At 54.1% G+C, this 25232-nt stretch overlaps 2 protein-coding genes across 11 annotated transcripts in view; one reads left to right on the forward strand and one right to left on the reverse strand.

Annotated features, from left to right (window-relative positions):
* On the forward strand, positions 1-23861 carry LOC122485600 (signal transducer and activator of transcription 5A). 6 transcript variants are annotated; one of them, XM_043584508.1, is made up of 21 exons: positions 1-159; positions 985-1122; positions 1466-1622; positions 2928-3017; positions 6047-6221; positions 11082-11212; positions 11472-11623; positions 12113-12268; positions 12695-12874; positions 14701-14788; positions 14890-15012; positions 15374-15466; positions 15950-16156; positions 16740-16834; positions 16930-17060; positions 17542-17697; positions 18417-18468; positions 18804-18911; positions 19948-20045; positions 23091-23166; positions 23606-23861. In XM_043584508.1, the coding sequence occupies exons 2-20, from the start codon at positions 995-997 to the stop codon at positions 23153-23155; spliced, it is 2385 nt and encodes a 794-aa protein (XP_043440443.1). In that variant the 5' UTR covers positions 1-159; positions 985-994; the 3' UTR covers positions 23156-23166; positions 23606-23861. The 6 variants fall into 6 exon arrangements, with proteins under 6 accessions (XP_043440443.1, XP_043440444.1, XP_043440446.1 ...); XM_043584509.1 differs by having other exon boundaries at positions 21-159; positions 23091-23861; XM_043584511.1 differs by lacking the exons at positions 18417-18468; positions 18804-18911; positions 19948-20045 and having other exon boundaries at positions 21-159.
* Positions 22591-25232, reverse strand: part of STAT3 (signal transducer and activator of transcription 3) — a 68070-nt gene continuing 65428 nt past the window's right edge. For all 5 annotated transcript variants that reach the window (XM_043584515.1, XM_043584516.1, XM_043584518.1 and 2 more), the window contains exon 24: positions 22591-24723. In XM_043584515.1, the coding sequence (XP_043440450.1) occupies positions 24668-24723 (56 nt within the window). In that variant the 3' untranslated portion in view covers positions 22591-24667. The remainder of the gene's footprint in view (positions 24724-25232) is intronic.

The following is a 25232-nucleotide window of genomic DNA, read 5'->3' on the forward strand; positions in this document are numbered from 1 at the left end:
AGGCAGCTGACCTTCGAGGAGGAAATCGCTGCTCTCTGCTCCTTCCTGTAGTAACAGCCGCCGCCGCCGCCGCCGCCGCCGCCGCCGGGAGCCCGGGCCGCGAGTGAGAGCCGCGGGGCTGACAGCCGGCCCCGCCGCCGGACGGCTCGGCGCCACCAGGTGGGTGGCCCGGCAGCGCGTCCCGAGCGGCGCACGCGGAGATGGGACGCTCGACTCCCGCCCCGGCCCCTCCGCGACCCCGGAGCCGGAACCCGACGGCCGGCCGGGGCGCGGGAACCGCTGTCCCGGACCGAGAGGGAGCCTGGGCGCGGGCGCCGGCGCGGGCGCGGACGCGGGACGCTGGCCGCGGACCGAGGGAGGGGGCCGAGGGTGGGCGCCGTTCCCGCCCGCAGAGGGCAGGGGGCGCTGTCGCGCTGGACAGTGGGAGACCGTGAGGCACGGCTTGGGGTTTGGGGGGGCGGTCAAGGCGGCGTCTGTCACCGCAGCTCTCCCTTCTTAACCACCCCAGCCACGTGCCCGCGGGGACCGAGCCGTTCAGTGGGAGCCGTCGGTGCCGTTGCCCTAACTTTGGTCTGGAATAATACACACCCCTCCCGCCAGAAATGGGGACTCGGGGTTCGAGGCAGGGTGGGGGGTTCTTGCAGCCCTACCCAGAGGGCCCGTGGGCCTCCGCGTCAAGTTTCTCTTTCAGTTTTCTAGCTGTCCCCCTCTGGGGAAGCCCCGGTGGGGCGAGGGGAGAGGAAGAGGGGGAGGGCACCTGACTTTCGAGAGCCCCTCCCCAAGCCTCCGCGGGTTCCTTGTTGGAGGGCAGAGCGGCCTTCCCCTCCTCACCGTCTTTCTTCCCGCACAGGAAAGCTTGTCTGTGGGAGGGGAGGGGCCTGGCCTGACCGCGGTCCAGGGACGGGTGGGCATGGCAGGGCCAGAGACAGGCCCAGCCCTTGCCTCTGTCGCGGAGACGCCTCTGCAGCCCTCCACTCGCCCTAGGTGAACGGACATGGCGGGCTGGATCCAAGCCCAGCAGCTGCAGGGAGATGCGCTGCGCCAGATGCAGGTGCTGTACGGGCAGCACTTCCCCATCGAGGTTCGGCACTACTTAGCGCATTGGATCGAGAGCCAGCCGTGGTAGGTGCTCCTCCCCTGGGCCATGCTCTGCGGGTCCCTACCACCCACCCAGGCCCCTTGACCTTTAGCTCTCCTCTTTGTGGTTTCGAGTGATTCTAGTCCCGTCTGTCCCTCCGTGCAGAAGGGGTGGTGTCCCTGGGAAAGGGGAACAAGGAAATGGGACCCTGGGAGGGGAGAGGGGGTGATTCTGGACTCTGATGCTTATGGAGTTGCTGGGAACAAGGCTTGTGGGTTCTGGAGTGCCCTTAGCCTGGAGCCTGGGATTTCCCAGTACCTCTTGGTGCCTGACCTCTCTGCCCAAGGAAGCACAACAGTAGGCTTCTCTCCTCTGCCCTGCCCCAAGGGATGCCATCGACCTGGACAATCCCCAGGACCGAGCCCAGGCCACCCAGCTCCTGGAGGGCCTGGTGCAGGAGCTGCAGAAGAAGGCAGAGCACCAAGTGGGGGAAGATGGGTTCTTACTGAAGATCAAACTGGGGCACTATGCCACGCAGCTCCAGGTGGGTGTGAAGGCTGGGTCCTCAGCAGGGAAGCAGTGTCTGCCTTCTCTTTCCAGCCTCAGAACCCCTGGGTTTTTTCCTGGCCTGGTCACTGACTCACCATGTGACCCTGAGCTAATCGGCAACTTTTCTGCTCTTCAATTTCCCCCACCTCCTCTTTCTAAATCAGACCTGTCAGATTCCCTTACCATACGACAAAGCAAGGGGTAGGGTGTGTTTGTCCCCAAGAAGAGGAAGATGGGCATTCTAAACAGATGGAGCAAAAGGGATGGAGGTGGACTGAGTCCAAGTTCCTTTGCTGGCGAAAAGAAGACTGACAGCTCCTAGAAATGAGGGAATGAGTGAGCGGGGGAGGGGCAGAGAGAGAGGGAGACACAGAATCTGAAGCAGGCTCCAGGCTCTGAGCTGTCAGCACAGAGCCCCATGCAGGGCTCGAACCCATGAACTGTGAGATCATGACCTGAGCTGAAGTAGGACGCTTAAGCTGAACCGGCTGAGCCACCCAGGCGCCCCCTCCTAGGACTCTTTTAAAGGTGGGAGGGCCGCTGAAGTCTGTAGTTGGGTAGGAGAGGAACAGAGTTGCCCTGGAGGCAAGAGCTGGATAAAGGAAGCTTTAATGAAGGATTTAGATGTAAGAGGTACCTCCTCCTTCACTGGGGGTCTAGGGGAGAAAGGGGGAGGAGTATAGAGGAGAGAGAAAGTTTCTGTGGAAGCAGGAAAAAGGTGTAGGTGATAAAATAGTCACAGTCAAGCATTTATTGGAAGTTAACTTGTATTTCTTAGGGAGCTCTTCTTAAATGCAAGCAGCAGGGTGCCAGGGAAATAAAAAGTCCATGCCAGAAGAGGGAGGAAACAGGAGAAAGCTGGAAGAGGAAAGCAAAATAGGAACCCAGGGCCAGGGGTATGGTAGAAAGTACATTGACCTTGGCATTGGATGCCGCAAGTCTTGAGTCATCTGCAAACCCGTTTGCCTCTGGGCAAGTACTTAACCTCTCTGAGCATCAGTTTTCTCATCTGCAAAATGCGGATAATAGTTTCTGTGTGTGTCATACTGTCTATATAGTCAAAGGAGATGGCAGATTGGAAGTGCTTTGTAAACTGTGGGTTTCTAAACCAAATGTGAAGATCTGGGAGGGGAAATCGAGTCAAGGAGAGATAAAGATGTCTGTTGACGGCTCCTGAGGTTTCTCAGGGAAAGCCAAGGCAGAGGCTGGAGGAGAGGAAGGTGATGGGGAGCACGTGGCACTGTGATGGCGTAGTGGGAGTGGCGGGTAGCCAGTGGTAACTGCCATTGGGTTCTTTCAGAACACGTATGACCGCTGCCCCATGGAGCTGGTCCGCTGCATCCGGCATATTCTGTACAACGAACAGAGGCTGGTCCGAGAAGCCAACAATGTGAGTGTCCCATGGGTGTGGGGAGAGGAGCTGGGAGGTCCTTCCACACGCCTTTTTCTCTAGACACAACTGTGTGGGGTTTTTTTTTTTTTAATGTTTATTTTTGAGAGAGAGAGAGAGAGAGAGAGAGAGAGAGAACAGGGGAGGGGCAGAGATAGAGGGAGACCCAGAATGCAAAGCAGGCTCCAGGCTTTGAGCTGTCAGCACAGAGCCCGACACGGGGCCTAAACTCACGGCCGGTGAGATCACGACCTGAGCCAAAGTCAGACGCTTAACCAACTGAGCCACCCAGGTGCCCCAACACGACTATGTTTTATAAACGCTGGCAAGACAGCACCAGGGAAATAAGGGACATGGACAAGTGTGAGAAGCAGCAGTGCATGTAGGTACAGTCCCTGGCTTCATGCCCCGGGTTGGCCACTTACTAGCTGTGTGACTTGAGCCTCTGTTTTTTCAATTATAAATGGGGTTAGTAATAGTATCTACCTTGTAGAGTTAGTGTCAGGATTAAATGAGATACTGTGTGGGCCAGGGATAGACAGACCAGTGAAACAGAAGAGGAAGCCCTACACACACACACACACACACACACACACACACCTGGAAATTCAACCCACGTTATAGATGGCATCACAAACCACAAGGGAAAAGATTTATCATTTTTTTTAATGTTTATTTTTGAGAAAGAGAGAGCATGAGCAGGGAAGGGGCAGAGAGAGAGTGGGGGACAGAGGATCTGAAGCAGGCTCTGCACTGACAGCAGAGAACCCGATCTTGCTTGAACGCAAGAACCATGAAATCATGACCTGAGCCAAAGTCAGATGTTCAACCGACTGAGCCACCCAGGTGCCCCAAGATTTGTCATTTAATAAATGGTGCTGGGGGTGGTGCTCCTGGGTGGCTCAGTTTGTTAACCATCCAATTCTTGATTTCAGCGCAGGCCATGATCTCACAGGTTTGTGAGATCGAGCCTGGTGTTGGGCTCCGCGCTGACAGTGCAGGGCCTGCTTGGGATTTTCTCTCTCCCTCTCTCTCAGTGCCCCTCCCCCGGTCTCTCTCTCTCTCTCTCTCTCAAAAAGCAAATAAACATTAAAAAAAAAATGGTGCTGGGGTCAAAATTAGAAATGTTCTCCGGTGGTGCCTGGGAGGAGACATGGGACTGAGTTCTGTGTCAGAAGAGCTAACCCTGGCAAGCTCAGAGAGGCGAGGCCCAGAGAGGCAGAAAGGGCCTCACCCCCCAAACTCTGCAATCATGAAGGCATTGAACACCTGCTCGGACAACAGGGCAAACATTTTATTATCTGCAGTAAAGCCAGATGACTTTCACAAAATGACATCACTTGGTAAAGACCAGAGAATAGTGCCTGGAGCTTATTTATTTGTTGTGGCGGACACCGATTTCAGGAATTTTCCAGTTCATCCAGTAAACATTTATGGAGGTCCTGGCTAGGACTAGAGAAACAGACGAAGGCCCAGTTCCCACCTAAAAGGAATTCAAGAAATGATAGATCCTCTAGGGGTAAGCTGGGTACTAAGGAGGCACATATGGAAAAAGTACCTAACTCTGACTGGGGCAGCCTGGCAGGGGGATGTCCTGAGGACAGGGACGTCTAAGCTATGGGGGTGGGGGAGGGAAGGGGAAGAAGAAAGAGACAGGAGCAAAAGTCACAAAGTATATGTGTGGGCAGGAAGGCAGGAACCATCTTAACACATTTGAAGGATTGCAGGAACCCCCCCACCCCGCCCCGTCATCCTGGGGAGAAGGGGGCCACCTGGGGAACCCCAGTGGGTAAAGCCAGAGAAGAGGCAGAAGGCAGGTCACAGAGTCTTCTGGGAAAACTATTGTGTCCCTTATTGACTTATTGCCACCACCGAGCTATCTGTAAACATATGAATGAATTTAGCTCCAATTAAGAACTACCTGTCTATGTACAGGTGTTGTCATGGGCAGGGGGGAAATGATTCCTTCTCCCAACCATCAGGCTGTTCTTGAGAACCTTTGATTTTGGTTCCACCTACCCCTTGGGGATTTTGTGGTACACAAAATAGACAAGGTCCTAGCACCTGGGGAGCTTACATCCTAGTGCATGGGGGGGCAGACACGAAAGAAAGAAACACATGTAAAATCAAGACACTTTCAGATAAGAGTGGTATTATTTTAAATTGGCCCATCAGGGAAAGTCACTCTGAAAGGGTGCCAGTTGAAATGCCCCCCTCGGGAAGCTTTGGTGCCCACATGTTCCAGAGTAATGGAACAACAAGTGCAAAGGCCCTGAAGCAGGAACGTGTTTGTGTATTTAGGAACAGAAAGTAGCCGGTGTGCTTGGGCAGCAGTGGAACTGGGAGCAGAGTAGGCAGAGGCCATCAGCTAGCGCAGTGGAGGCTGTGGAAGGAGTTTGAATTTTATTCTGCGAATAGTTTACTGGAAAGACCCTGAAAACCGTCTCCTCTCAGCCAGATGTTCAAGGAATAGATCAGACTAGGTCACCCACATGGCCAGATCCAAGAAAGCGTTATTGATACCTTCCCTGTAACTCCCCTCAGTTACAAGAACGTCTTGAGTGAGGACACAGATGATGTGTGTTCACACAGCTTTGTTCCCCACTGTGTCCCCAGCATCTCACATGGTCCATGGCATTGGATCAGTGAGTGAATGTGGAATGAGGGGTCATCATCATCAGTAGGAAAACCCCAGGTTTCTTGCTCCTGGGACATACTGAGTTTTAGTCTCTCCAAAGAGAGTTTAGGTGGACCCTGTTTGGGCAAGTCTGGTGGAGGCCAGGACCACACTAGAAATTTCTCTGTGCTTTATGAAGTTGCCATAATCTGCCAGGTCACCTGCTTCCCTCCTTTCCAACTCCACACCAATTCAGGCAAATGACTATCCTTCCGACTCAAATTACCCTTACCTCTTACCCTAGATTTGAACTTTGCAGTCTGAAGTATTAGCGCTCCCCAGGGCCTGAGGTTTTCTGCCATCCTCACCGCCCAGCTCACTGCTGCCCACGCTCTCCCCCTGATGTCCCCAGGGTAGTTCTCCAGCTGGGATCCTGGTGGACGCCATGTCCCAGAAACACCTCCAGATCAACCAGACGTTTGAGGAGCTGCGACTGGTCACACAGGACACAGAGAATGAGCTGAAGAAGCTGCAGCAGACTCAAGAGTACTTCATCATCCAGTATCAGGAGAGCCTGAGGATCCAGGGTGAGGCCAGGGCCGCCTGGGCGGTGTGTGTCGTGAGGACAGGAGTGACAACCACTTTGTGAGCTCCTGCAGGGTTGGGGCAGTGTCAGCGTCTGTCTCCATAGAAACCTTACCCAAAGCTTTAGAGAAGTAATGGCCCCTGTGACTGAGCCCGTGCTATGGGCCAGGCTTCGGGCCAAGCCCTTTGCGTGCATTTTTCAATCCTACCTTTACAACAGCCCCAGGAAGTAGGTAGCTGTATTATCCCTATTTTGCAGATGATAAAACTGAGGTTCCAAGAGAACAAGAAATTTGGCCCAGATTGCTTATAAGTTGCAGAATTGGGGGGTGCCTGGCTGGCTTAGTGGGAAGAGCGCGCGACTCTTAATCTCAGGGTTATGAGTTTGAGCCCCATGTTGGCTGTAGGCTCTACTTAAATAAATAAACCAAAAAAAAATAATAATAATAAGTTGCAGAACTGGATCTCAATTACAGATATGTCATGAAATCCCTGCACTTTACTAAATAATATTCTCTCCCGAATTGTCGGTATTCAGTGACTACCTCAGTGAATGAATGAATGTGGACAAAGTGTTTCCCATTCAGGGCAGGACTTAGGTTGGGAGTCTCCTCGTTGAACCAGGCTGGGGACAGGCAGAACTCCAGAAATGCCCTTTCTTGAGCCTCCCTGATAGGAGATGGAGCTGGAGGGAAGAGATTACAGTGGAAAATTCTCCTGTCTCCTAGGGCTGTAGTTTGCCAACGGCTGTCATGATAAGCATGTGGGGAAACAAAATTTAACTCAGAGCCAATTAACTTCCGGTATAATTTGAGAAGACTTGAGACAGGGCCCATCTTCCCCCAATTCCAGACTGACCCCAGAGATGTTCCATCCCAACCTAGCGAGAATAGGAAAGTATCAAGTGGCCTTTGCTTTTGTTCCTCTTTCTGTACCTTCTTAAGATAAAACCTTAGGTCATTGACTTTAGACCTTTCTTCTTTTCTGATAGGTATATTTACAGCTTTAAATTTCCCTCTAAGCAATGCTTTAGCTACATCTCATGAGTTTAGATACGCTGTACATTCATAATTATTCAGTTTGAAGTATTTTCTTTTTCTAAGAGATTGTATTTTTAAGTAATGTCTACACCCGACGTGGGGCTCAAACTCACAACCTCAAGATCGAGAGTCACATGCTCCACTGAGCCAGCCAGATGCCCAGTTTGAAATATTTTCTAATTTCTTTTCTGAATAATTATTTTACCCACACATTATTTAGAAGTGTATTGTCTCTTAGAAGTATATATTTGGGGTTCCTTTTCTAGATGTCATATCATTGATTTCATTTGCTTTTTATCATTGAATTCCACGATTGTCAGAGAACATACTCTGTATGATGTCAATTCTTTTAAATGTAACGAGACTTGTTTTATGGCACAGCTTATACTCTAGCTTGGTGAACGTATCTTTTGGGCTTCAAAAGAATGTATGTCTCACAGGTTGTTTCATTAAAAAGTAGCAATTTTAGGGGCGTCTGGGTGGCTCAATCCTTAAGCATCTGGCTCTTGGTTTTCCGCTCAAGGTTCCTGAGTTCAAGCCCCACCAAGCTGATAGTGTGGAACCTGGGATTCTCTCTCTCCTTTTCTTCCTGTCCCTCCCCTGTGCACCTGTGCTCTTTCTCTTTCTCTCTCTCAAAATAAGTAAACTTAAAAAATATATTATATTTAATATTAGTGGACTAAACACCTCATTTAAAAGCAGAGATTGTCAGAAAGCACATGAAAGCAAGACTCAACTATATGCTATCTACATTTTAAATTTTAATTAAAAAAGTATTATTTTTTAAATTTTTAAGTACTTTCTATACCCAACATGGGGTTCGAACTCACAACCCCAAGATCAAGAGTCACATACTCTACCCACTGAACCATCCAGGTGTTCCTACATTAAAATGTTTTAAATGTTTATTTATTTTTGAGAGAGAGACGGAGACAGAGCACAAGCAGGGCAGGGACAGAGAGAGAGGGAGACAGAATCTGAAGCAGGCTCCAGGCTCTGAGCTGTCAGCACAGAACCTGACATGGGGTTCAAGCTCACAGACTGTGAGATCATGACCTGAGCAGAAGTTGGCCACTTAACCGACTGAGCCACCCAGGTGCCCCTTAAATTAAAAAAAAAAAAAACACGTATAAAGATATGCTGTGCCAAAATAGAATAAGAAGTCTAGGGTAGTCATATTAATACCTCACAACGTGTACTTCAAGACAAAAAGTATTATCAGAGATGAAGAAGGACACTTAATAATTATTAAGGTATTAAAAAGATAATAAATTTCTATGCATCTAATAACAATGCTTCAAAATACACAAAGAAAAACTATTTAAAAACTATTTAAATACTATTTAAGCTCTCCTCCTTTCCCTGCCCTGTTAGTTTTTTCAATACTCTGGGTTCCTCAACTGATTGCCTAAATCAAAGTAGATGTTGAGTAAAAGTTGGTGGGATGATTCTAGCATGTTTTCTTCCATCTGAATCCATCTCAGACTGACGCAAGAGAAAGGGTGGCCCTCTTCCTAGATAAGGGAACGGGAAAATTCAGGCTATTAGTTCTACCCAAAGCCTTTGACTGGTTGATAGTACTTCCAATCCTATTCTTGGGTTTTCTGTTTCCTATTTATGGATTTGGGTTTGATTCTGGTTTGGGTTTGTACCCATCATGCCATGTCAGTTCAGTCTCATGTATCAAGTTCACCTATGGGAAACACAGGCTATCATCTGTTTGTGCAAGGGGAGGCTCAGCTCCCTCCAGTGGGGCAGAAATTGCCTCATGTCTGCTGGCCTCTCTCCCAGAAGCTTCTGCAAAGTGCCAGGAGAGACCTAAGTGAGTCACCTGCATAGGGAGGTTGGGCCCAGGTGTGGGGCTCACCACCACCTCCCTGGAGGTGGGGCCAGGATTTCCAAGGTGGCTCCAGACTGCTCTGCTGTGTTCCAGGCCTGGACAGTATTCTTCTCTCTCAGTCCCCGAGAGTGGACTCCAAACCGTATTTCCAGTTGTCTTCTAGCTCTGGGCTTTTCCTGGCTGTCTAGAATTGCTTTAGTCTGTCTGTCCCAGCTTGTGTGTCCAAGAGGCAGGACCTAGGTCCGTGTGAGAGGGCCCTCAGCGGCCTGCCAGGAACTTGCCCAAGATGTGGTGATGTTCACCTCCTCTTGACTCAGGCCCAAGTAAGGACACTGGAATATTCTTTTTTTAAAAAATTAGATAGACCCCGCACCCAACATGGAGCTTGAACTCACAACCCTGAGATCAAGAGTTGCATGCTGTATGGACTGAGCCAGCCAGGCACCCCGACACTGGGATATTCAAATAGGTGATCGGCAAGGCGTAATAACCCCAGCATTTAGGATAGTGGTTACCTTTGGAGGCAGGGACGGATGTGCAAGCAGGGAAGGATGTACAGGTAGTTTTCAATGTGGAAATGTTTGATTTCTTTTTTTTTTTTATGTTTATATTTGTGAGAGAGAGAGCAGGCATGTGCACGCAAGCGGGGATGGGGCAGAGAGAGGGGGGCAGAGTTTCCAAAGTGGGCTCTGTGCTGACAGCAGACAGCCCGATGTGGGGCTAGAACTCACAAACCATGAGATCAAGAGCTGAGCCAAAGTCGAACGTTTAAACGACTGAGCCACCCAGGCACCCCGAGAAATGTTTGATTTCTTTAAGCCGGGTTACTGAAAGACAGGTGTTCCTTGCATCGTTCTTTCTGCCTTCCTTGGGTCTTGAGAATTTCATAATAGATGTTTTGTAAGAGGGTACTGAGGCCTCACCGACTCCCCTTTCCTGCCATGGATGAGCTTCCCAGCAGCTAGTGTGGAGAGAACCTGCCTCCCTCTCTGGCACCCTTGGGTGCTAGAACCTTCCCTCTCCTGAGAGGATCTTGCTGCTTTCGTGTTGCCAGTGGGCCCTGGACATTCTGTCTCCCCGTCTCCCTCGCCTTTTCCCTTTCGCCCCTTCTGTTTCTGTCCCTCTCCCTCCCTCTCCCTCTCCCTCCCTCTCCCCCCGCCCCCTTTCCGTCTCTCCCTCTCTCCCTCTCTGTCTCCTTCCAGTTGGTCAGCTGAGCTCACAGTGACCCGACCTGGACAAACAAACACGTTAGGCACCTCCCAGCACCTAGAGAAATGCCTTCTTCCCTAGGAGAGACTGCTGTGCTCCCGGGGATGGGACAAAGCTGGAGATGGGACAAAGCCAGCAGGCAGGGGGTGCCCTGAGGGGGCTCTGATGTGTGGGGTGGGGCTGAGCGGCTACTGGTCTCTGTCACCCTTTAAGCCTGCCCTGGGACCCCCTAACCAGTAAGGACACGCTCATCCCTGCAGCGTGTGCGTGCCGGGCAGTTCCTTGAACGTGTTCTGTGTTCCCACATATTTAGTCCTCAGCCAGCCACCGAGACAGGGGCCAGGATTCTCCCATTTTGCACATGGGCAAACTGAGGCACAGAAGCGTGATGCACGAGTTCACCCAGTTAGTGAACGGTGAGGACACACATCAAACCAGGCAGTGAGGCTCCAAGCTGGACCCCGTGTGGCATGAGGAGGTCTGGGCAACCAGCTGTGTAGACTGAGGTGGGAGGGGAGGCCGTGGGGTAGGATCCTCCTCAGCTATACCCTCAGGTTTCCACCTACGCACCCCCAGGAGGGGAGATCAAAGGCGAGCGGCCAGAGACCAGAGCCTGCTCATCTCTGGCACCCTTGGCTGCCAGAAGCCCAGCTTGCCATCGGTCAGATGTGTCCCTTGAGGGTCTGGCCTCCAGAACAGGTGTGTGCGTTCCCCTGGGCTTCCTGCAGGAAGCTGGGAGATGATGGTCACGGGTGTCCTGTCCCCTCCTCTAGCTCAGTTTGCCCAGCTGGCCCAGCTGAATCCGCAGGAGCGCCTGAGCCGGGAGACGGCCCTCCAGCAGAAGCAGGTGTCCCTGGAGGCCTGGCTGCAGCGGGAGGCCCAGACGCTGCAGCAGTACCGTGTGGTGAGTGGGATCCGCGTCCTCTCCTCCCAAGCCTTGAGGTGCACATCCCAAGGGGCGCGGGGAAGCCGAGAGAGGGCTAGAGCCAGGAAGAGAGCAGGACCCAGCAGAGCTGGAGGCCAGATCGTTCTCTCCCGTGGGGGGCATGTGAGGCAGAGCAGGTTGGGAAGAGGGGAAGGCCTGGGCCTGGGGCCTGGTCCCTGGCCCCCAGCCCTGCCTCCCGAGGCCTGCAGTTGGGCGTGTTCTCCCCACTTGCCTTCAGGAGCTGGCCGAGAAGCACCAGAAGACCTTGCAGCTGCTGCGGAAGCAGCAGACCATCATTCTGGATGATGAACTGATCCAGTGGAAGCGGCGGCAGCAGCTGGCGGGGAACGGAGGGCCCCCCGAGGGCAGCCTGGATGTGCTGCAGTCCTGGTAATGGTGTGTGGGGGGTGGCGGGGGGGCAGGAGGGGGCGGCAGGGGCTGGGAGTGGTGCGACCAGCTGCTCGTTGTGCCTCCTGCGTTTCCATGAGCAGCCGGCTCCCTCTGTCCTGCGGCAAGACTTAGTTCACTAGGGGTTCTGGTTCCTGATGCGGACTTTGGGGCCCCCGTCTGTGCCCGCTGCCCAGGAAGGGAGTCACCGTGCTGGGGAGTGGGGCAGGGCTGGGTGTGCAGAGTGACGCTCGGGCCGATTGGACCCACTTCAGGCTTGCTGCCTCTGTGTATTTCTCTGTGTTTCTGGAAGGCGGGCGCTCTGCTGTGCTCCGCTCCGTGGTCGGGAGTGGCGGCTTAGGCGCAAAGCCTTCCTGGGTGAGGCTGGCACTGGGTCTTGGGGCGTTCTCCTCAGACTGGAGCCTCCCAGCCTCGAGCCTGGGGGATGGCGTGATGCCATTGTCCTCCCGTTGGCCTGGGGCTCCCGTGCAGGTGCGAGAAGTTGGCCGAGATCATCTGGCAGAACCGGCAGCAGATCCGCAGAGCTGAGCACCTCTGCCAGCAGCTGCCCATCCCTGGCCCAGTGGAGGAGATGCTAGCTGAGGTCAATGCCACCATCACAGACATCATCTCAGCCCTGGTGACCAGGTAATTCCTGCCTCGGGCCACACCCAGCCCCCGTGCGGTTGGCATGGGGCAGGCAGGCGGTGCTTTGCTGATGGTGGGGGTGGGGGTGGGGGGGCTCTTGCTTGAGTCCTTGTCTCTGTTTGCCTCGGGTCCCCGTCCCCGCTCTGTCCTCAGTTGCTTTAGCTGCTTGGTGTTGACCTTGCCCAGTTTCTGTTGTGGACACCATGTGGACTGCCCTTGTCCCCCGCAGCCCATGCCAGCTGCTGAGTCGTTTCACTGCCTCCCCTCCAGCCATCTCCTCTGACTCTCAGTGGCCTCCCTGGGAACAGGGGCGGTGCCATGTGCCTTCATTTGCCTGCTGAGCCCCGGCAGCCTCCCTCCACAGGGGAACGAGACCCTGTGCCCTGAGCCGGCATCATGTCTGGTGTGGTCCTTGTGTCCCCGCAGCACATTCATCATCGAGAAGCAGCCCCCTCAGGTCCTGAAGACCCAGACCAAGTTTGCAGCGACGGTGCGCCTGCTGGTGGGCGGGAAGCTGAACGTGCACATGAACCCCCCCCAGGTGAAGGCCACCATCATCAGTGAGCAGCAGGCCAAGTCACTGCTCAAGAATGAGAACACCCGCAAGTACGTGTGACCCCTTCCCTGCCTTCCCCTCCCCAGGCTCTGGACTGGGATCTCAGATCTACTCTACAGGTAGGGTCCTGGACATCGGGGACAGCCTCCCTCACTGCAGCCATGGACCAGTGTCTCTCCAGTTCATCCCGTCTGTCCTGTTGTATACTTTGTTCTGCTTTGACATATAGTAGGTCAACGTGGGTTGCACTGTTGGGTTGTTCAAGTTCTTGGGCTGATCACTGGGACGTAGCTGCAATCCGTGCAGAGTTTGGCTCTGTGGTCACCCAAGCCAGCAGAGCAGGCCTCAGTCATGAGAAATGTAGTGCGTTGGACAGGAGAGATGTAGGGCTCTGTGGAAGTGAGATTGGTAGTTGTGGGGCAGAATGATAGTCTCTGGACGCAGGACCAGTGAGGGTGGCTAGTGAGAGAGTGTGGAGAAAGGAGAGGGAATACCTTCAGACACAGAGAACATGGGCCTTGTCTGGAAGGAGAGCATAGAGCAGGTCGGCACGGCTGGAGAACCTGGAGTCCAGGGATGAGGGCCGGCCCCCCACAAAGGATTCAGGGAATGAATGAACTGACGAATGAATGAATGAATGAGGGAGTGAATGAGTCAAGTGGGAGACCTGGTCCCGTGCGTTGAATGTCTATTGTGGGTTCTGGGAATGGGATGATAAAGAAAGCGAAGAGGTTCTCGCTTTCTTAGAGCTTACAGTTTGGCTGGGGAGGGAGATAGTTATATGCTTTTTGAAATACGGTGATGTCAAAACGTGATAGATTCTCGAAAGATAATGAAAACAGAGTGATATCATAGTGTCTGGATAGATGTGCCATCACCACTCGGGTGGTCAAGGAAGGCCTTTCTGAGGAGATGTTTGAGTTGAGACCTAAACCAGAAGGTCAAGTGTTTCTGGGCAACGGGAAGAGCAGGTGCACAAGTCTCGAGGTAGCAACAAGTTTGCATGTTCAGCAAACAAATAGGCAGCATGGCTCAGTCCTGAGTGAGGGGAGAGGAACCCACTGAGGCCAGGGAGCTGGGTAGGGTTTGACCATGACCATGGGGATCCTTGTGGGCTATGGTCATGGTTGTTGGGTTTTTTTGGTTTTTTTGTTTGTTTGTTTTTTAGAGAGAGAGGGCACAAGCGAGCAAGGGGCAGAGAGAGGGAGAGAGAGAAGCAGGGCTCACCCAAAGCGGGGCTCGAGCTTACCTGATGCGGGGCTTGAACTCACCAACCCTAAGATCGTGACCTGAGCCCATCTGATGCTTAACCAATTGAGCCAGTGAGGCGCCTCTGTTCTTTTTTTTTTTTTTTTTTTAATGTTTATTTTGAAAAAGAGAGAGTGCACGAGTTGGGGAGGGGCAGAGAGAGAGAGAGAGAGAGAGAGAGAGAGAGAGAGAGAATCCCGTGCAGGCTCTGCACTGTCAGCACAGAGCCCGATTCTGGGCTCGATCTCACGAACTGTGAGATCATGACCTGAGCCGAAACCAAGAGTTGGATGCTTACCCGACTGAGTCACCCAGGTGTCCCATGGTTTTTATTTTAAGTGCACTAGAAGCTGCCAGAGGGCCCTGAAGACCCCCACGTCAGTTCCAATGCTGAGGGAATTTTTAACCTAATGACAGAGACCCAGACTTTGGGTAGACTTTGGAGACTTTGCTGTACCCTCAGGTTAATTAGAAAGTAAGCCCGAGACACGGCGAGGAACACTCTCAGTTGATGGGGCAGGGGCTGCTGGCAGGGCTTTCTGGCATGAACATCTGGCTGAGGGAGCGCACAGAGCCGTGCTCCTGGCCTGGGGCCCATGTGGCGATGGGGCTCCCCTGTCCTTCACAGCGACTACAGTGGAGAGATCCTGAACAACTGCTGTGTGATGGAATACCACCAAGCCACCGGCACCCTGAGCGCGCACTTCAGGAACATGGTGAGGACAGGGCCTGAGCCCTGGAGGGAGGGTCTGCCCAGGGCTGAGTCCTCATAACCAGCCACTTCCTCCTCGTCCCCCTCTGACCTCCCACTCTGCAGTCACTAAAGAGAATTAAGCGTGCTGACCGGAGGGGCGCAGAGTCTGTGACGGAGGAGAAGTTCACAGTCCTGTTTGAGTCTCAGTTCAGTGTCGGCAGCAATGAGCTTGTGTTCCAAGTAAAGGTGAGGCCCCGCTTCTGCCAACCCCCTCGGGTCACCCAGAAAGGTGAAGACCCACCTGAGGCCACCTGGGTGGTTTGGGGAAAGCCAGAGAGCTCTGGATCCTCACACGGTCACGGACCATTTAGCCGTGAGGCTGTCAGAAAGCCTGCTCGCTAGGTTATAAGCTGGCACCAGCCACAGAACTTAGGCCATGGACCAAGAAGAAATGTGTTCTGGGTTTTTTTGTTTGTTTGTTTTTGCTTTGGTTTTGTTGGGAGGGCCTGTGGGTGGGATTGTGGGTGAGGAGCGAGGGCTGGGAGTCTTGCCTACATGAGGGCAGGGTGGTGGTCGTGTGCCTTCTACGTTCACTCCTTTGCCATAGACTCTGTCCCTTCCCGTGGTTGTCATCGTTCATGGCAGCCAGGACCACAACGCTACCGCCACTGTGCTGTGGGACAACGCCTTCGCCGAGCCAGTGAGTACTCGTGGGACCGCCACTTCTGCCCCCTCCAGGCCCTAGGAGTCTCCCTGCGTCAGCCCCAACCACTTGGGCCCTGCTGGGTGGTCCCCCGCCAACCCCAGGGCCACACCAGAGCTGAGTTGAGGTGACGGGCAGCTGGTGTGAGTGCACTGCCCGTGGCATGTCCTCGGCTCCATCTGGGCTCCCGGGACTCGGGACTGGGATCTCCCGGGTCTGTGAGCTTACTCAGCCTTTGGGCTCTGGTCTCTGATCTTCCTTTGGCTTGTGTTTTGGGTCCCTGATCTCTGTCCCGGACGCCTGGTCTGGGTCTCTATCACTGCGTGTCTAGCCCCTCTGCCTTTTTTTTGCTTGTGTTTGTGTCGCCTTTTCCGAGTCTGTCTCAGTCCCTTCTTGCATCTCGTGGTATCTGTGTATCTGAGTGTGTTTGTGTAAGTATTTCCTACGCCTTCAGTCTGCCTTTTCTCCTCTCCCTCGCAGGGCAGGGTGCCATTTGCTGTGCCTGACAAAGTGCTGTGGCCGCAGCTGTGTGAGGCGCTCAACATGAAATTCAAGGCCGAAGTGCAGAGCAACCGGGGCCTGACCAAGGAGAACCTCGTGTTCCTGGCACAGAAACTGTTCAACAGCAGCAGCAGCCACCTTGAAGACTATAATGGCATGTCCGTGTCCTGGTCCCAGTTCAACAGGGTGAGGGACGCGCCGCCAGACTGGGACCAGTCTTTCCCCACCTCACAGACAGGTTATTGGCTTTGGCCAGCACCCCATCCTTCACCCCCAACTGCCCTCTCCTACAACCGGGAGAGACGAGGGCTAGTACCCCAAGGAATGGAGGCAGGGGGCAGCAAGAAAAACGCACTCAGCTCTGAGAGCCAAAGCAGAATAATGGAAGGAGCTGGGGAGCTGGGAGTCAGGATCCTTGAGTCCCTGTCCTAGATATGTTAACTAAGTGGCCAGGCCCTTCCCTTCTCTGTGCCTCAGTTTCCCCATCTAAACCTTTGGGCAGAAATGACTTCGGAGGTCTTGCCCAGCTTGGACAATTCTAGGCCCCTCCTACCCGCACCCCTGTGTCTGAAAGGCAAGAGGCAGTTTCCCCTCTCGTCCCTAAGCTACGGGTTGGGGGCCATGTCCATTTATGGACCGCTGGAGTGCTGGGCTGGTAGGATGAGGAACTGGGAGAGGGTAATTGTGAGGACAAGAGGGCACTGTTTCCTGGGCCACCTGTGACAGCGGGGCCACATACCCTGACTTGGGGTATCCTGGGGGCTCTCAGGAGAACTTGCCGGGCTGGAACTACACCTTCTGGCAGTGGTTCGATGGGGTCATGGAGGTGCTGAAGAAGCATCACAAGCCTCATTGGAATGACGGGTGAGAAGCGGAGGGGCCTGGGGGTTGGGAGGGCACGGGCTCAGGGGACACGGGCTGCTGGCCCGGGAGTGACACTGTATGCTCCGTATTTCTAGGGCCATCCTAGGTTTTGTGAATAAGCAACAGGCCCATGACCTGCTCATCAACAAACCCGATGGAACCTTTTTATTGCGCTTTAGCGACTCTGAAATCGGGGGCATCACCATTGCCTGGAAGTTTGACTCTCGTGAGTGCCCTACTTTGCCCACACTCCAGCCCAGGAGCCCTGACGACCATTTCCTTGCTTCCCATCCTCCACCAGGCCTGCATCCTTGGAGGGTTCCCCAGGGGAAAGATCAAAACAGACCTCAGAGTAGAAGAGTGTTGCTCAGAAATACATTCCCTTTCTACTGTTTTCCATTGCGAAGAACCTAAGATCACTGGCCCCATAGCCTCTGGAGTTGCCAGGGCACTTCTTCAGCAGTTCTGAGTTCTCCCTTCTCTGCCCTGCCCTAGTCTTGCTGGTATCGACTTGCTTGGTTTGCCGGGTAGAATGTTCTTGCCGTCACTTACTCGCCTTATGCCCAGGAGCACAAGACAAGGGGGGAGGGTCGCAGAGCAGGCTAGTGAAGGCCCAAATGTCTCTGCAAGTCAGATCTCAAACCCCATCCCCCTGACCCTCCTCTTGAGGGCGGTGAGTGGTGGGAACGAGCTTGTCCTTTTCACAGCTGACCGCAACCTTTGGAACCTGAAGCCGTTCACCACGCGGGACTTCTCCATCCGGTCCCTGGCTGACCGGCTGGGGGACCTGAGCTATCTCATCTATGTATTTCCCGACCGACCCAAGGATGAGGTCTTCTCCAAGTATTACACCCCTGTGCTCGGTGCGTCCTGCCCTGATACTCCCGAGCCCTTCCTCAGCCCGTGGACAGAGCTCTCGGGGGCTTAGGCAGCCGTGACTCCTCAGAAGAAGCCAGGGGCCATTTCCCCCAGGGGGGCTGGGCCCATGGTTTGGTGCCGAGCACGTGGAGAGGGTATCGGGGCTCACAACTGAAGAGGGCAAACAAAGCTTCTGACCCGGCTTTCTCCCCAGCTGGGTGGATTCTCACGTCTGCACCCCTGAAGGAGGAGGCTGCCCCACTGGCAAAGGAAGGGGGGATAATCATACCACAGATAGTGCACAACTCCCATCTTAATCAGCTGCTCTCACGGCTCCCCACCCTCAAACCTACCTGTAAGGGGAGAGTAGGAAGCAAAATGGACAGGTTTTTCTCCTTCAACCTGTCCCCAGTCCACTGTTGGGTTTGCTGCTTTGTGTTGATTCAGTTTCCTCGACAGGGGTGGGGCGGGGAGAGAGAAAGCAAAGGACCAGAAAATGTAGCAGGAGAAGGGATGAGATTGAAGCCAGAGTTCTGGGTGGCTGTCAGGCTGGGTCCACCGGCAGGTGTTTATGGGAATCTGTGGGAAATCCCATCCCCGCTGAGGCCCCGCGGTGGTGCGTGTGGGAGACCGACTTCATGGGGTAGGTTCCCCTTCCTGGGAGCGCCCAGACACTTTGGTTCTCATCACGCACCCCCCCCTGCCACTCCCCCCACCCCGGCAGCTAAAGCGGTGGACGGATACGTGAAGCCACAGATCAAGCAAGTGGTCCCTGAGTAAGTGTCCAGGGTCCAGCCCTGGTCTCCTGCTGTCTCCTCTCTCTTCCCCCCCCAAGGTTCCCCTCACCGTTCACTGCTGCCCCTCCCGCTCACAGGCCCGGTGGGGCCCAGCACCCCCTGGCCCTCTGAAACCTGGCTCGGCCCTGGAGAGGGAACTGAGCTTAGTCTCCATGGGACCAGGGCCCAGGACCCCACTCCCGCAGCCGGACCCCCAGGCCCAGGGGGCGCTTTGTGCTTCCACACCCCAAAGAGATGTAAACATGCCCCCCTGAGCCCTCCCCAAGTCAGCCGCTGCCCTGAGGTCACTGAGGCTTCTCCTGTTCCTCCTGCAGGTTTGTGAATGCGTCTGCAGACTCTGCCGGGGCCAGCGCCACCTACATGGACCAGGCCCCCTCCCCAGCCGTGTGCCCCCAGGCTCATTATAACATGTACCCACAGAAGTAGGTTGTGTTCTCTGGGGCTCCGCAGGGAGGAGCTGGGGCTGGGGCTGTGTTCTCTGGGGCTCAGGCTGGGCCCCGGGGGGCTGGTGGACAAAGGGACCCAGAGCTCCTGTAGGTCTGAGACCACCCAGGCCAGGCACCAGCATATGCCCCGGTACAGGGAGGGAGATCAGCTGGTAAAAAGCATAGAGCATAAGCTGTATATAGCAAGGTCCTCACTCCTGGTGCTGACTAGCTGTGTGACCTTGGGAAAATTATTGAGCCTCCCAGATGCTCTGTTTCCTCATCTTTAAAATGGGGGCAAGAATACCTTTCACATGGGATTGGGGTCAGGATCGAGGTAAAGCATTTAGCTCAGGTGAGGCTGTTGTAAGGACGGCTACAGACGGGATGGTTGTTCTTAGGAGTTGAGTGTTAACAGGGTATTAATTGCTTCTCTCTGGAGTTCCCAAGGCAGAGAATTAATTCTCTTCTGGGCTGTGGGTGGCCCCAGCTGGATGTCTAGGTACCTGGGAAATACCAGCTACAGTGGGATGATGGCCGTAGGCTTGAGGGTCACAAAGACTGCAGTGCCAATCCTGACTCCGTTTCCCAGCCAGGGGGCCCTGAGCAAGTTTCCTACCCTGGCCGAGCCTCAGTTTTCCCCTCTGTAAAGTGGACTAAATACCCATCTTACAGGTGGCTAAGGATTGGGGCAACGTGGTTAAAAGGCCACTGTAGACAGCCTATGACTGAATGGAATGGCGTTGTGGTGGGCAGAACTCCCTGACCCAACCGCCTCGTTGTGCAGAGGAGGGGAGGGACAGGGACAGGGGAGATGAACTCTCTGAGCCCACTCAATGAGCCAACGAAAGTTGAGACTAGCGCTTGAGTGTCTCCCGGTGAGCCAGTGACTGACATTTTCAACTTGGAAATGGTGGTGGTGTCCAGCCAGAGCCGGTCCTATTCCCATGAGGCTGTGGTCTGAGCGGGGAGCGGGCCAGGGCCTGTGACGCATGCCAGCTCCCTCCGACCTCCCGCTCTCTCTCTCTACCAGCCCTGACCCCGTCCTTGACCAGGATGGAGAATTTGACCTGGATGAGACCATGGATGTAGCCAGGCATGTGGAGGAACTCTTACGCCGCCCGATGGACGGTCTGGACCCCCGCCTCTCCCCGCCTGCTGGTCTTTTCACCTCTGCCCGAGGCTCGCTCTCGTGAATGCTTGAATCCCCCACTTCTCTTTGGGAACAACGCTCAGTGTGAGGGGTTCATATGAATTGTGATGTTAGCATTGCTGTGCATACTGATGCCTCTGCTGGCAGCACATGTGCACGTGTGTGTGCGCACGGGCGCACGAGGTGGGCCTGCCTTGCCTTTGCCCTCTGGGTACGTGGTTGCGGCGGCACCACCACCTTTCTCTTCAGATCAAGGCATCCCAACAGCCCGCCGGGCGCATCTCTGTTGTGGAAGGGCGCTCAGCTTCCTCTGCTCAATGCAGGCAAACCTATTCCGCCGCCGGGGCCTTTACTGCCTAGCAGCTGTTTGAATGAAATTAGTCAAGAAGGGGCACGGAGACAGGTAACTGCCTCTAAGCTTAAGTTTTGCTCCTGAGTTAGAAGCTTTGCCTCCCAAATGCGCGCATACGCTTTTATGTACGTGCATCTATTCTCATGCACGTGTGTTGGTCTATTGATTCTTTCGCTCGGGAGGCTGGGGTTCAGTTTTGTGTAATATTTTATACTTCGCATAATGAATATGGACTCGAGACTTTTTGTGAATGGAGAGCTTATCTAGACCACGGCCCTCACACAGCGCAGATGGGTCATTTGAGTCTGGGTCTGTCAGAGCTGCTCTGAGTACGTAGCTTCTTAGCCTCCTGGCGTCCAGCCAGGGGACTTGGGCGTCCCATCTGTGGTGCTGTTGCCCGGTCCTGCTATCTCTTTTCAACCGCTATCCCCTCCCATGCACCCGGCCCCAACCTTCTTTCCCCGACTCTCTGCAACCTTGGTTGCAGGAGAGGTGGGAGAGGGGCAGGGACTGGTCTAGGCCATGGCGGGCAAACAGGGGGCCAGGGACTTTGCAGGGTGGATCCCCTCCCCTCCTGGAAAAAAACCTGCCGCAAGAGACAGCCGCAGACCAGCCGCACGCTGCCTGCCTGTGGAGCCTGGAGTGAGGGGTAAAAGCTGATCTCGTTCCCCCTCTGCCTGGAACAGGCCTCGTCACAGTTGCAGAACGTTGAGGTCTGAGAAGGCCTTGCTCCCAACCTCACGAGCTCCTCCCTCTGGGGCAGCAGGTGGCGGAAGGTCGAGTCTCAGGTTTAAACATCTCTGAAGGAAGGTGGGGACGAGAAGAGGGATTCTTGTGTACTTTGTACATAGGCCACCAGTGTTTTTGAGTAAAGTATTTTTTTCATAAATTTGCTGGTGTGGCTCTTAGTTGGGCAGCCTTGGGTAGTGTGGGGGGCAGTCACTGGAGCCAGTTATTCCCTCCCGCGTGGCTGATGCCGTAACCTGTACCCTGCTCCCTTTTCTGTGTGTCAAGGGTGCCCACCACCCCTGGAACGCCGTCTGTGCTTCTCAGGAGACAAAACTAGGGTTTGAGGCCTGGGGAAAGGTGGGGCAGGAATTCTGGGGTGGAGGCAAAACCGTGCTTGGGGCTCGCCTTATCAGCTGCTGCTATAAGCAATCCTGAAGTCTTTGGCCCAGGGCCAGGCCAGTGCCAGGGGCAGCAGAGAACCTCACCGTGTTCCCTTCTCCCCGGGCCTCTTCCCGAACACCAGCAGGTGGCACCATCCCGTTGCCACCAGCGTTTTTCAACCGGCCAACCGGCGACCGACCGGGAGGGAAGGAAGTTGGGCCAGGAGGATGGTCTCCCCATTTGGACCCCCTGGCACGCTGCCGGTCCAGGGGAGGTCACTGAGGCCCTTGGGGGGAGCGGGCTGGGGAGCCAGGACCTGCTGGTGAGGTTTCTTCAGAGCTCAAAGCAAGGGAAGAGGGGTTTGCAGCCTGCCCGAAGGAGGCGCAGGGGCCCAGCAAGGGGGCTGGCGGGGGTGAGGAGGCAGGGAAAGCAGCCGCTAATCTCCCCTTCCATCTCTGCAGGGGGAGGCGGCTGGCTGCTATCTCACCCAGCGGCGGTCTCCATGGCACTCGGCACAAGGGGAGGGGGTGGGGAGACAGCCGAGTGGGCGCGTTTTTGTCTGTGAATTATCACCACCGGCTGCCACGCCGTCGGAGGCAGCCAGTTAAGTGCTTACATCCATCCCCACTGAGAGAACTGAAGAGAAAGCGATAATGGAACAACTGTGGAGGGGAGGCCCTGGGTGGGGTGGGAGTATCTACACCCCAAGCCCCCTTTGGTAGCTTATCTGACCCCAGACAGGTTGGTGCAGCTTGCAAAGGCCTGAGGAGAGAGTGGGGGGGAAGGAAGAGGGAGCAAGGAGGCCTCCGCGGAGACCTTTGTGCAGAAAGAGTACAAACCTGGCTCCTCCTGCCACCCCTTTACCTGGAAGCTGCTGGCCGACCTGAGATGGGGGTGGCACCGTGCCCCAGAGCTGGGCCCCAGGGCGTGGGCTAAGGTAGCAGCCTGGGAGCAGGGGCAACCTGGGAGCAGGCTCGGCCTGGGTGTGAGGCCCCCCCCCCAGAACTCAGGCAGGGGAAGGGGACTCGCCAGCAGCCAGAGGCAGCGCTGCCACGCCCTCAGACAGTTCCTATATAACTTTTATTTCTGGAAGTTAAAGTAGATACAGCAATATACAAAACAAAAACAAAAACAAAAACTCCACAATAATATAAATTTTTACACTATGAAGTATACATTGGAATTTGACGCAGTGACCGGGCCAGTGGCATACAAACCACTGCGCCGGCAGGTTGAGCCATCTATGGGAACCCCTTGGCTGGGCGGGGGACGGGCAGGGGGAGACAGTGGAGAGAAAGTGGGCAGGTCCTGGAGGGCTCCGTTCTTTTAGGGAGGGGCCAGTCTCTGCCCCTCTCAGAACTCTTGCTACTATCAGAGTTAAAACCTGATACACATGCTACCTCAAAGCCATGAACGTTACAATATCTGCTCCAGGGGAGCCTGGATCCTTGCCCCAGGTCCCTCTGATCTAAATCTCTCAATTTCTGAGTTAAGCTTATTATAAACTGAAGAGTGTTGCTGGAGAAGGGAGAGCTCTGTACTACCTCCCAACTGTTTCTAGGCAGGACGACAGGGATGACCGAGCGCAACCTGTTTGTCTTGGAGAGAAGGTCCTCATCCCCTTAATTCTGAAACTGGTGAGTGTGGGTAAAACAAATAGCGCTCCACAGAAACTCTGACCGACTGAGATAAGGTGGTCTGGGACCACCCAAGCTAGTCGGGCCTCTGGATTGGGGCGGGGGGGGGGGGGTGGACCAAATATCAGAGACCATGAAGTGTTTCGAAATGCACAGTAAATGGGAGCTGTTCTCCCTCATCCACGGGGCCTCAATGGGGAGGAGATGGTCACCAGCACTGGGGGGAGGCCGAGGTGCACACCCTCACACGAGGGACAGACTTCGAGTTTATCACTAAGCCTTTGCCCCGGGGTTAACCACGTGAAGTGATTAAAGGTGCCTCGGGAAACCACCAAGAAACCAGGATAAAAACCATATTCCCTGAGCTCAACTAGACCCTTGGCTGGGGCCCCACAGTCTGAGTCATGTTTGATCTCTAACTCTCACCTTCTTATTCCAGGATTCCTAAAGCAAACAGGACAAGGGGGCCTTCAGACACTGGAAGGAGCCACACACAAGGGGGGTCAGGTGGAGAAGGAGGAAGGAAGGATCATCCCATCCCTTCTAAGGCACCCACAGGAACAACCCGGGCTCTGGAACAGGAGCACAAGTCCAGGCAGACGGGGGACAGGTTGTAAGCACTCCTCTGCGCAGCCTTACCTACTAACAGGCCGACACATTAAAGGGGAAAATAAAAACTTTGTTTATTAAAAAAAGTCTAGAATGTTTCGGTTGTCCTTCAACCTTCCTATGTCAAAACCAAAGGCCAAGCCACAGCTTCAGATGTCTTTTAAAGAGCTGGATCTGAAGCCCATTTCCGGATTTCTATAAATTATCAGCCTGAAGAAAGCTGAATGCCTAAAGCACCAAGAAGGCTACTGAGTTTTCTTAAATACAGAAAAGGCTATGCCGATACAGTGTTTTTTTTGCCCTTGAAAAAAAAATTTTTTTTTTTTTTTAATTTAAAAAGAAACCTCGGGGCTGTGAAAGTCCTATCTTCTATTTGGATGTTAGCAAGGTTAAAAGTGCAATGTCAGCAGTGGCACAGCTACAGGCAGCCTGTGGCGGCCGCTCGCAGGAGCAGGCGGAGGGCTGTGCGGGCACCGGGAGGCACTTGTCTAACAAGGCAAGCCGCTGAGAAAGGAGGGCGGGGGAGCAAGAAAAGACAAGAACGTTTCCTTTCTCCCCCTCGTGCCACCCCTTCCGCATCCCCTGATGGCGGTCTCAGAGAACACGTTTCTTATTTGCATTTAGGTCAAAGCGTATCACTCACATTCATTCATTTCTCTATTGTGAAAAGTGCCCAGGTCGCTCAAAGGTAGCAGGAGTAGGAGATTTAAAAAAAAAAAAAACAACAACAAAAACAAAACAAAACAAAACAAAAAACCCAACAAAACAAACAAAATCTGGAAGCACAGAGTTAGAGGAGTTTCAGACGATCTGGGGGTTGGCTGTTTAAGGGGTGGTGGGACACAGGGAGGTGCCTCCGTCATCTCTGTCTGCAGCCTCAGCCCGCCGCTCCTCACATTGGGGAGGTGGCGCACTCCGAGGTCAACTCCATGTCGAACGTGAGGGATTCTGGGGGGGAAGACCGGGAGAGCCAGTTCAGTTGCCTGAGCCCCAACAGCTGGCAGGGCACCCCCGTCCCCCGCCCGAGCCCTTCAAAGGACAGAGGCTCAGCCCACTGCCCCCACGGCCAAGACAGGGTCGGATCGTCCAGATTTACACTCCTCCCTACAAAGTCTTGCCTTCTGGAAGGGCTCAGTCCCCTTCTTCCCTTAACTCGTTCCCAACCGTCCACATGTAAAGAAGATCTAAGGCTGTCCCGTTGAATGTGGCCGCCTGGAAACACAGGTGGCTACCGAGCATCAAAATATGGCCAGTCCCAGTCGAGGTGGGTGTAGCTGTGAAACACCTAGCACGTTTCAGAGACTTAGCACAAAAACAAAAATCTCATCAACGTTTTCTTACGTGTTAAAACGCTAGCGTTTGGGATTTATTGGGTTACAGAAAATGTATCATTAACGTTAACCTCCCTTGTTTCTTTTCACTGGTTTTAATATGGTTATTAAAAAAGTCGCACTTAC

This window comes from Prionailurus bengalensis, chromosome E1 (genome assembly GCF_016509475.1).
Source record: "Prionailurus bengalensis isolate Pbe53 chromosome E1, Fcat_Pben_1.1_paternal_pri, whole genome shotgun sequence".
Classification (NCBI taxonomy): domain Eukaryota; kingdom Metazoa; phylum Chordata; class Mammalia; order Carnivora; family Felidae; genus Prionailurus; species Prionailurus bengalensis.

What these genes read in the sequence shown, in the direction of transcription:
- LOC122485600 (XM_043584508.1), top strand. Translation starts at nt 995, where the DNA reads ATGGCGGGCTGGATCCAAGCCCAGCAGCTGCAGGGAGATGCGCTGCGC. An exon ending in TGGATCGAGAGCCAGCCGTG is followed by an intron (nt 1,123 to 1,465) that starts GTAGGTGCTCCT and finishes CCCTGCCCCAAG; the next exon opens with GGATGCCATCGACCTGGACA. An exon ending in CGCTGCAGCAGTACCGTGTG is followed by an intron (nt 11,213 to 11,471) that starts GTGAGTGGGATC and finishes ACTTGCCTTCAG; the next exon opens with GAGCTGGCCGAGAAGCACCA.